Source organism: Panulirus ornatus, chromosome 56 (genome assembly GCF_036320965.1).
Source record: "Panulirus ornatus isolate Po-2019 chromosome 56, ASM3632096v1, whole genome shotgun sequence".
Taxonomy (NCBI): Eukaryota; Metazoa; Arthropoda; class Malacostraca; order Decapoda; family Palinuridae; genus Panulirus; species Panulirus ornatus.
Window position 1 is genome coordinate 24,539,154 of NC_092279.1, and position 12,531 is coordinate 24,551,684.

Sequence of the window (12,531 nt, forward strand, 5' to 3'; positions counted from 1 at the left end):
AGGGGGGAAGAAGGGGAGAGAGAGAGGAGAGAGGAGGGGGATGGGGGGGGGCCCGCCCCTCGTGATGTCGTCTCCCTTGCAGGAAGCGATCCAGTGTGCTCCGTATCTCCCCCATTCAGAACTGATCTGTATGCTGGGCCATAGGGTTATAACGGGATTCGACGCCACAGCTCTTCGTCCGCGGTCAGAGAGCGTCACTGGCCCCTTTTTGGACACTCTCCCATGGGGGGGCGGGGGAAGGGGCGAGAGTCCCCGCCGGCGCGGACGAAGGCCTGAGACACGTTTTGAGGCGGGTCGGACGCGGTAAGAATGAAATATGAAGAAGGTGCATGACTATTCCAAGAGGTACTCATTTCCATTGCTAATCGGAGGCGCTGCTGTATCTCATTCTGTAGTTTTGCATAAAGAGAGGCGAAGACCCGGCCCCCCCCTCACCAAACTGCACCCGGGCCCAGCTTTTTATTGGGGCAGAGCACGGCCCAGGGAAAAGGGGGTCCGTCCTAACCCCACCCCGACCGAACCTCCAAAACACTGGCAAATACGACCCCCCAAAATGGCCCCCCCCAGATTGTGATCTTTTTTTGAGTGGTCTAGTGGTTTGGGGGTGTGCCGCGAAAAACTTCGCAGGGTTGGTTTGCCACACCACCCCACCCTACTCCTCCTCATCTCCATCCACCTACAACCCTAGCGGGGAATCCCTCCTGACGAAGTGCTGGGCCACAACAGAGGTGGGGGTCGGTGTTAGTGAGTGACCGTCGGGTGCGGGAGGCGGCACCAGGAGATACCGAACGTGAAGGTGTTGCGAGGTCATGTCCCAGGAGGGAGGCTGACGATGACCTCCAGTGTGTTGTGTTGTGTTGAGGGAAGGGTGGTCGAGGTGTGTGCTCCTGCCTCTACCTACCTACCTAGCTAACCCACCCTCACTCACCCCTCCACCCACCCACGACCTCTTGTACTCCAGCAGGAGCGGTGGGTGCTGACGATGTCGGGGAGGCACTGTGACGGCAGGAGAGTTCCTTGCCCAGCGGCGCGGTGGGTGATGCGTGGCCAACATAGGTTCCTGGGGCGGGACGACCGAGTGCCGCCCACACCAACCAACCACCACCACCACCACCCCCTCCTCCTCCCCGCACATGGGCGGCAACGGGATCGCCCTCACCTGCATTTACTCTCTATTCGTTGCCAGGAAGGAAAAAGAAAAAGAGAATCTTTTAGAGGCCACGGATGGTGGCGAGAGGGCGGCGGTGGGATCACAAGGCACCTTCGCCGGGGCGTGGGATCAAACTTCCTCCTCACCACCGCTTGAGATATCCATGTCCCTCCTCAACGCTACAGTCCACCAAGGTCAGTAATTACCGTTGTATATACGTGTGTGTATTTTACGTCATATACCTTCCAGGCAATTATTATTGTTTCCTTTTTCTATTTTTTTTAGAGTCCTTGTTTTTGTTTTTGAGCGTTCTTGTTGCATGCCTTTAGGTAAAAAATGGCGGAATTCCTTGAACCATATTCCTTTGTGTTTAGGAAGCTTTGGATTTCTTACTTAGGCCCCTTTAAACAAAAATGCCGAAAAACACCATGGAATTATCTCTGCCCCGCTTCCCTACGTGGGTTTCAGTACTTTTGCGTGGGTGCTTTTGGTGAGGTTTCTGTCCCGGGTTTCTGTAACGCTTGTAGCGCACGGGGGTCCAAGATGGTGCTGATAACCGACGATAAATCCAGAAGATATTCCAGCCATTAAGAACGTCAATTTATGGTTTGTTTACGGCGCTTAAGTTATCGTTTTCTATGAGGCGAGGGAAGACTTTTTTAAATCATACTCATCCACGCGCGCATTGAGAGGACATGCGCTTGCGCAGTCTGGTGTATACGCATGTACCGAGAGGGGCGATATATATTATTCTGCATGTTTTATAATACATATTGACTTTTTTTTCGGTACGGACAAATATACATGGCTCAAAACACCAACACGTACAAAGGCTTAAGAACACATTTATTTCTAAATATGATTTATTAGTCATATGCAAATATAGCTCAAAAAGAGCAACATTTATCACATATATATGTTCTCATACTTCTCGCCTCGACTTAAAAATATATTTTAAATTTATATATATATAAAAAATATAAAAATATAAATATATATTTTTTATTTTTTTTTTATTATATATATATATATATATATATATATATATAAAAGGAAAAATAATACCAATACACTATCCACAGCCATACATGTATAATTCACCAACAAGTATATACATGTGCATACAAGTTTACACGGACACCACACACACACACCCCACACCAACACCAACACACACCCACACACACACACATACTGGTTACATAATAACAGTATGTTCAGGAGTGTCCCCCAAAAAAACCACGTGTACAAATAGTATTTTTTTAGTTGAGTGATGCCACACACCGTTGTTGGTACAGTAATGATTTGCATCATTATCATCACCACGGACAGTCGTCACTCCCTACTGAACTTAGTTAATGCGACCTTCCCTTAAGAGAATGGAGAGAGAGAGAGAAAGAGAGAGAGAGAGGAGAGAGAGAGAGAGAGAGAGAGAGAGAGAGAGAGAGAAGGCAGGGACTGATGTCCTTCTGATCCCCATTAGGGAGTCCTCAGTGGTGATTGGAGAGGTGCTATGTGTGTGTGTGTGTGTGTGTGTGTGGTTGTGTGTTGTGGGGGGGGGTGAGAAGAAGGGGAAGGAGAGAGAGAGAGAGAGATCACCAGAAATCTTTAACAATGTTGATGAAAACCCGTCACACTCTTCACCCGTAAAGTAAACCTGCATCGGGAAATTACTTTAGCCAAACACCTGCACGAAGGTAAACTTGTGTAAACCAGCGTGGCACAGCAGGAAGAGGTATATCCACTAGTGGACGGAGCGAAATTGAAACAAAGGCTTACCATTGGTATGCAGGTGAGATGAAGATGAAGAATGTAGGTGCGGGAGGTCAAGCTTAGGGGATGAACATGAACAGGGATGTGTGTGTGTGGTGTTGTGTGTATGTGTGTGTGTGTGTATGTGTGTGTTTGGTGTTGTGTATGTGTGTGTGTGTGTGTTTGGTGGTTGTTGTGTGTTGTGTTTTGTTGTGTTGTGTGTGTGTGTGTGTTGTGTATATGCAAACGGTGCTTACGTCCGTTTGGATATGTGGACGATAGTGGCTTTTGTCATTGAAGGGATAGATAGCTTGGGGATAGAGAGCTTGAGGAGGTGTGGAGTTAGGGACAGGCCTGCGAGGGAGTTGGAAGGGTGTGGGGTTGGGGTAGAAACATTCATGAATCAACCACAGGAGACGAGTCCGCTGCTAATTACGACGGTCTGCTGTGTAGTTGCAAGGAGGTCCCCCCGAAGGGGGAGGTGGGGGGTGGTGGAGGTGGGAGGGCGAAGCACAACTCTCCAGGATCATCTAACCCGGGGTTAACGCTGGAGTTAGATAACAGAATTAGAGGGTAAATAGGGAGGGTTGACAACGACCTTTTCCAGGCCTCCCCTTTAGTCTGGTACGGATCTCCAACACTTCCACCCCAACCCCCCACCACAGCTACCATTGCCGCTACCATCACCACCACCACAGCTACCATTGCCGCTACCATCACCACCACCACAGCTACCATTGCCGCTACCATCACCACCACCACAGCTACCATTGCCGCTACCATCACCACCACCACAGCTACCATTGCCGCTACCATCACCACCACCACAGCTACCATTGCCGCTACCATCACCACCACCACAGCTACCATTGCCGCTACCATCACCACCACCACAGCTACCATTGCCGCTACCATCACCACCACCACAGCTACCATTGCCGCTACCATCACCACCACCACAGCTACCATTGCCGCTACCATCACCACCACCACAGCTACCATTGCCGCTACCATCACCACCACCACAGCTACCATTGCCGCTACCATCACCACCACCACAGCTACCATTGCCGCTACCATCACCACCACCACAGCTACCATTGCCGCTACCATCACCACCACCACAGCTACCATTGCCGCTACCATCACCACCACCACAGCTACCATTGCCGCTACCATCACCACCACCACAGCTACCATTGCCGCTACCATCACCACCACCACAGCTACCATTGCCGCTACCATCACCACCACCACAGCTACCATTGCCGCTACCATCACCACCACCACAGCTACCATTGCCGCTACCATCACCACCACCACAGCTACCATTGCCGCTACCATCACCACCACCACAGCTACCATTGCCGCTACCATCACCACCACCACAGCTACCATTGCCGCTACCATCACCACCACCACAGCTACCATTGCCGCTACCATCACCACCACCACAGCTACCATTGCCGCTACCATCACCACCACCACTGCTACCATTGCCGCTACCATCACCACCACCACAGCTACCATTGCCGCTACCATCACCACCACCACAGCTACCATTGCCGCTACCATCACCACCACCACAGCTACCATTGCCGCTACCATCACCACCACCACAGCTACCATTGCCGCTACCATCACCACCACCACAGCTACCATTGCCGCTACCATCACCACCACCACAGCTACCATTGCCGCTACCATCACCACCACCACAGCTACCATTGCCGCTACCATCACCACCACCACAGCTACCATTGCCGCTACCATCACCACCACCACAGCTACCATTGCCGCTACCATCACCACCACCACAGCTACCATTGCCGCTACCATCACCACCACCACAGCTACCATTGCCGCTACCATCACCACCACCACAGCTACCATTGCCGCTACCATCACCACCACCACAGCTACCATTGCCGCTACCATCACCACCACCACAGCTACCATTGCCGCTACCATCACCACCACCACAGCTACCATTGCCGCTACCATCACCACCACCACAGCTACCATTGCCGCTACCATCACCACCACCACAGCTACCATTGCCGCTACCATCACCACCACCACAGCTACCATTGCCGCTACCATCACCACCACCACAGCTACCATTGCCGCTACCATCACCACCACCACAGCTACCATTGCCGCTACCATCACCACCACCACAGCTACCATTGCCGCTACCATCACCACCACCACAGCTACCATTGCCGCTACCATCACCACCACCACAGCTACCATTGCCGCTACCATCACCACCACCACAGCTACCATTGCCGCTACCATCACCACCACCACAGCTACCATTGCCGCTACCATCACCACCACCACAGCTACCATTGCCGCTACCATCACCACCACCACAGCTACCATTGCCGCTACCATCACCACCACCACAGCTACCATTGCCGCTACCATCACCACCACCACAGCTACCATTGCCGCTACCATCACCACCACCACAGCTACCATTGCCGCTACCATCACCACCACCACAGCTACCATTGCCGCTACCATCACCACCACCACAGCTACCATTGCCGCTACCATCACCACCACCACAGCTACCATTGCCGCTACCATCACCACCACCACAGCTACCATTGCCGCTACCATCACCACCACCACAGCTACCATTGCCGCTACCATCACCACCACCACAGCTACCATTGCCGCTACCATCACCACCACCACAGCTACCATTGCCGCTACCATCACCACCACCACAGCTACCATTGCCGCTACCATCACCACCACCACAGCTACCATTGCCGCTACCATCACCACCACCACAGCTACCATTGCCGCTACCATCACCACCACCACAGCTACCATTGCCGCTACCATCACCACCACCACAGCTACCATTGCCGCTACCATCACCAGTGGGTGATGGGCGAGGGAGTGGATGAGGGGTGAGGGGATGGGTTGAGGGAATAGATGATGGGTGAGGGAGTAGGTGATGGTTGAGGGTGTTAGTGTTTGGTGAGGGGGTAGATGATGGTTGAGGGGGGTATGATGGGTGAGGGAGTGGATGATGGGTGATGGAGTGGATGATGAGTAGGGTTATGGATAATGGCTGAGGAGTGGATGATGGGTGAAGGATTGGGCAGTGGGTGATTGGTGAGGGTGTGGGTGATGGGTGAGGGAGTAGGTAATGGGTAATGGGTAGGGTTATGGGTAATGGATTGGGGTGTGGTTTGATGGCTAGAGCTTTGTGCAGTGGGTGGGGCTGTGGGTGATAGATGGGGTAGGGAGGATAGATGGGAGGGGATAGTGTGGGAAGGGGTAAGTGGAAGTGAATGTGGGAAAATTATTTAAAAAAGAAAATGTGAATACAAAGAAATTGTGCGCTTCACATATACATATCAGTATGTACATTTCACACACACACACACACACACACACACACACACACACACACACATATATACATATATATATATATATATATATATATATATATATATATATATATATATATATATATATATATATATATATGTATATATATATATATATATATATATATATATATATATATATATATATATATATATATATATGTATATATATATATATAGTTTGCAAAGAAATCAGTTTATATAGTTAAACCCAAACCTCCCCTTGACACCAAGAACCTTTTAGTTCTCCCTTTTAGTAATAATTTTACAATATTTCTCATGTTGCTTAAATCCTTTAATGTAATGATGCCTTCAACAACAACAATACTATACAGAATATCTTAATCAGGAACTCACCAGAAAGCTCTGCAGAATGTGTTTCTAGAGTACCATATAATAATTGTGACGTTTTTTGTTAGGCAGTCTGGTAAGGATCTTTCTGTTAGATTTAAGCAACATTGTATTGACTGGAGTAATGTCATCTCAGGTATTAAAACTAACAACTGTACCACGAGAAATATCATTGAATTTATATTATTGAATACACGAAGAATTGCAACATTAATATCAATGAAGGTCTATACAAACTGGATAGCTTTATTGTTGATAAATTTGTAAACGGTTCCCTTTCTTGTCCAGATAATAAATTTCATGATACGCATGTTGCCAGACTTGAACGCATCCGACCTTCATTCGGATAGTCACATGTTTACCAAATGGCGTCCTAGGTACGTCTCTTCTTCGTTGTATATCAACTGATTCTTACTTTTCTTTCTGGTATCTCCCCTGATGATGTGATTATTACACGTGGGAAGTATTCTTTCTCCCCTATCCCCAGGGATAATATATATATATATATATATATATATATATATATATATATATATATATATATATATATATATATATATATATATATAGAATGATGATAGTATTCAAAGGTTTAAGAAGGTGCATGAAGGTAAAGTTCAGGAGATGTGGCCCTACGAGTGTAACACGAACTCCCTCCACGCACAGTGCAAACTGGTAATTACGTGTCGTATGAAGAAAGCTCAGTAATGTTGATGTATCTGATATGTATGCGAGCACACACACACACACACACACACACACACACACACACACACACACACACACACACACACATCTCTTCCACAAACCTCACCTGATTTCTCTCCCATCTCTCTCTCAGCACCTTAACCTTAATTCTCCTCCTCCTCCTCCTCCTCCTCCACAGTGCGATATTAGTGTCTCCCACACACTCCCTCTCCTCCTCCCTATTACCACCACAACTTCCCTCCTCTCCTCTTCCATATTTCTTTCCACAAGATGCTCGTCTTTCCCATCTGCTTCGTGCTCTCACCATGGCTTCCTTCCATCTACCCCATCTCCTTTTCTTTTTTTTCGTCTACCCTATCTTCTCGCCTTTCCTCCATCCATCTATCCATCCATCCCTCTCTATCCCACCTCACCTTCCTTCCCACCCCTCCTTCATCATCTCCCCACCTGCCATCCTCCCCATCTTCCCCCACCACAGAGGGGCAGACAACACGAGCAACGCCATTTTTGCCAAAATAGAAGATCTCAAAACGTCTGAGGCTCCTGTTATGGTGATAGCTTGGCTACGGAAATTTCAAATTAGGAGGGGAAATGGGAGAGACCCATGGGAAGGGGAAGGGAAATGGGGGGATTTACAAAGTGAGGGAGGGGGTAGAGGAGATAGGATTCGATTTAAGGGGGGGAAGTGAGGGAGGGGGTGGGGTAGGGGGAAATATGAGAGTGTTAGGGGAGTAAGGGTGGTGGGGGTGGAGGGGTGGGGTGGGGGGCGCGTAGTCGTCTACCTCCTCCCCCACCTCCAGTTAAACTCGTCGTTTGGCCATTATGGTAAGTACGGGAGGTTTGAGGAGGGTTGGTCAAGGACTTGGGGAAGGGGGTGTGAGGGAAAAGGTTTCCCCCCTCTCCCCCCTTTATGGCTTTAATGACTGACGTCTCATATCGTTATTCCCAAGTTCCTTCGAGATTAGATTTTTTTTTCGTTTCGAATATGTCACCTTTGCCATTTGTAAAAAGGTGGTTCACCTTGAACTTGATTGTATTCAAATCCCTTATCATTTGAAATTAGGCTTCAATCCCACCCTCTTATTGGGCACAGAATCCGACCCTTTTTTTTCCTTTCTCTCTCTTTTATTTTCATACGTCCATCTCCAAGTCCATTCCTCTGGCCACAGAAGACCTTTCGAGGTCATATATATAATGACGTAGCGCCACAGACGTGATCATCCGTCTATGGGGAACAGACCAGCAGCCACTTCCGAAACCAGCGTAACATAGGCAAGGGAAAGAACACTGCGAAAATACTGTCTGGCGAACACTGCAAAGGAAGCTGGGTGTTGGGGTCTGTAGCCTGCAGTGTGAGGCGTTCATACACACGGTGAAGTGAGTGAGTAGAAGAGTCCCATGTCACTGCACTCTCGTCAAGGGTCGAACCTGGAGCATTTTAGAACCACGGGTCCACTTCATGGATCACTCAACCACTGTCTATGTTGATTGAACAGTGTAGCTCAGATGATATTGAAAAGACCACTGAACCTATCTTTCTCTACGACACTGTTAACTCCATCTATCAACTATGCATCAGCTGTAATTTAGAAAAAAAAAGAAATGGCATATAGACAGAAAATTACATTACGCTCAGAATATAAGAGTGATAGAAAGCACAAAAGCGACATTCCTGTTAGGGAAGTCGAGTCTCATCCTGACTGATTATACCTTTCTGGGCTTTACGTGAGGTATAGCACTCTCTTGGCACCCAGTGCTTTTAATGTAATCACAATGCGGCGTCTAGAGGGGAAAAAAGAATAATGTAAACCCCCTTAATGCTTCAGTAAGTCAGCTAAGACCATACTCAGAAGCTTTGCTTCGAAAACACTTTATTAGTAATACGGGAAAAGAAAATGGTATGCGAATATGATCAATACAAATAAAATATTAATTCAGTCATACAAATCATAGATGAAATTAATCATAGAAATATTGTGTTTGTATATAATCATACAAATTGTTTATGAAGTCATACACATCGTGTTTCAAATTTCATCATATATGTGGTGTATGTATCTATTCATACATACTGTGTATGAATCTAATCATACAGTTGGACCTAGCGACAATACATCACTCAAAATCCCTCCATTCATGTTAAGACTAGAATCGTTGACGAGTGAAATTGTTTTTTTTTTTTTAAAAAGAAAAAGATCGAAGGTTTGAATAATGTTTGCAAGACTTGTGTTTGCACAATGGTAGGGTTCGTTATCCAAACAAGGATATTAACGAGGGTGAAACCTCGACGTTTCTGTACATGAGTGTGAGTATGTATTATGTTTCTGTTATGTATGTATAGGAATGTCTCGTTGGATTCGTGTATATGTATGTAATAACGAATATATATATATATATATATATATATATATATATATATATATATATATATATATATATATATATATATCTTCTTTTCTTTTTTTTCTTTTAAACTATTCGCCATTTCCCGCATTAGCGAGGTAGCGTTAAGAACAGAGGACTGGGCCTTTTTTGGAATATCCTCACCTGGCCCCCTCTGTTCCTTCTTTTGGGAAAAAAAAAAAAAAAAAAAACGAGAGGGGAGGATTTCCAGCCCCCCGCTCCCTCCCCTTTTAGTCGCCTTCTACGACACGCAGGGAATACGTGGGAAGTATTCTTAATCCCCCATCCCCAGGGATATATATATATATATATATATATATATATATATATATATATATATATATATATATATATATATATATATATATATATATACAAAGTTTACCAGAATATCACATTCTCTCCCGTTGAGCAATGCTTTAGAACCAGTCTGTCCACTGCACCACACGTCCGTCCCCTTCCCGCAAAGTAATAGTGCCAATAGATATCAACAAATCATTCAACACTGACCCCCAACAGATCCTCACACAAAAAATACTTTACACCACCCTCCACAAAAACATGACAGAGAATTGGTTAGCCCAATTCGTTGCTGGCCGCCAAACCAGAGTCACTCACAAAAGCTCCACCTCCAAATATGCATACTCTGCAGTGGAGCCCCCCAGGGAGCTAGTCTTTCTCCAACCCTGGTTAGTTTGTCTCTACATGAGCCTCCCCCTGTCACCTCTTGCAGACTGCAGTGTGACAGTCTTCTCCTATGCTAATGGCTTCACAGTCACACCTTGACATTTCCCCCAACAACAGTAAACATGCGAAAATACATTATGTAATTAGAACACTGGCTCACTCACAACGGAATGTCCGCATCTGCCAGAAATCCACAGTTTCCCTTTAAACCGTCGACAGACATGAATTCAACGTGCATCTTCCCATGGCCTTGAATAGTCAACCACTTCCACTCACCAAAGCTCCAATCATACTGGGTATCACACGCGACACAAATACGACATTTACTTCCCACACCAACAAAGAACAACACAGATGCCTTAAACTAAAAGGCTCTCTTAGAACACGTAAATGCACCAGTTTTCGACGAGGTAAAGAGACGTCTAACATCCTCTACGAAGACTTTATCCGCTCTATCCTAAACTTCGCCTCACCTGTAAATATGAAAAAGCTACATATCACACATTACAGAGCACACACACACAACATTCACCGGCAGAATGACAACCACAAGTCTTCTTCACCTGCATTACAGTGATAGCTCGTGTATGGAAGTGGGTCGATGTGGCCTTTTCTTCATCTGTTTCTTGGCGCTACCTCATATATATATGATTGGACAGTCGCATGTTTACCAAATGGCGTCCTAGCTTCGTCTCTTCGATGTATATCAACTGACTGTATATTTCTCTCTTGTGTCACCCCTGATGATGTGATTATTACACGAAAGTGCACTTGGGAACTTTTCGTGTTTCATTTCCCTCGTGGACTCGTAGGAATATATATATATATATATATATATGTGTGTGTGTGTGTGTGTGTGTGTGTGTGTGTGTGTGTGTGTGTGTGTGTGTGTGTGTGTGTAAAACCAGGAAACGGAAAATACGAAGTATCAAGCGCTTTCGTATGATTACATTGTCAAGACTGAGTACAGATAGAGAGAACCAGAAGATGATATACCGGCCGCCCGCTGGGTGGGGCAGGGGAATGAATTAAGAGACAGGTGAAAGGGATTTGAGCACAGGTCATCCTCTATCACGTTACAGACTCAAGTTAATCCATTTTCTGGGAAACACATTTACAATTTTTTTTTCACTTATAAAGTTATCTACTTCATAAATCAACAATTTTGGTTCATTCTACTATCTCTGCTATGTTGGATAGATTAAGATCCAACAGCATTTCCGTCCATAACTCTCATTGTATGAGATTACTTTAGCATTGCTCTAGTCAGTTTGATAACCAAAATCTCCAAGATGAGCAATCATTGCATTAGATTCTCAACTATACCTTACACTATTTTTATGTTCTTCAACCGTGATTACACTCTTTACAGGGGATGTTGTACACACAACCCGTTTGTAGCAGTTACAGAATTTCTGATAAGACTTTCCTTGAAAGCATCATTAGTGATGAACTACACTGACATGAATAGTTTCTAATATAACAGGAACATTAGCAAGTTCTCACAATAGCGTAATAGCAACAAGATTTTGTTCACAAATGCCTGTTTAAGTTTAGGTGGAACATTGCAAAAAAAAAGACTTTCTAGCAATGATTATAAGCTGAGTCACGGAAATGTTTAGGATACCGTCATTTATAAACAATGTCATAGATATTGCTGAGTTCGTCATCAATGAATTCTAGACTACATATGCGAAATGTCCTGAGAAACATATTTTTTTGTAGTATTCAACCCATATTAGATAATTATGCTTCCCAGAACCCTCAGTTTACCTGGGTTCGTAATTTGAGAGAGGTGAAGTCGTCTAGGGTGACCTGTGCCCTAATCCCTTCACCTGTCTCTTAATTCATCTGTTTGCCCCGCCCAGTGGCTGCTGGTATATCGTGTTCTGTTTCCCTCCATCTGTACTTAGTCTTAACAATACGAAAGCGCTCGGACACGTCGTATTTTCCGTTTCCTAGTGTTTTACTTGCATCTTATGTACACTCCCTTCATGTGTACACTTATATATATATATATATATATATATATATATATATATATATATATATATATATATA

At 45.6% G+C, this 12,531-nt stretch overlaps 1 protein-coding gene across 1 annotated transcript in view; it reads left to right on the forward strand.

The window, feature by feature from the left end:
- Positions 1-460: 460 nt before the first annotated feature.
- Positions 461-12,531, forward strand: part of LOC139766021 (uncharacterized) — a 318,431-nt gene continuing 306,360 nt past the window's right edge. The window contains exon 1 of the mRNA XM_071694125.1: positions 461-1,344. Within this exon, the coding sequence (XP_071550226.1) occupies positions 1,134-1,344 (211 nt within the window). The 5' untranslated portion in view covers positions 461-1,133. The remainder of the gene's footprint in view (positions 1,345-12,531) is intronic.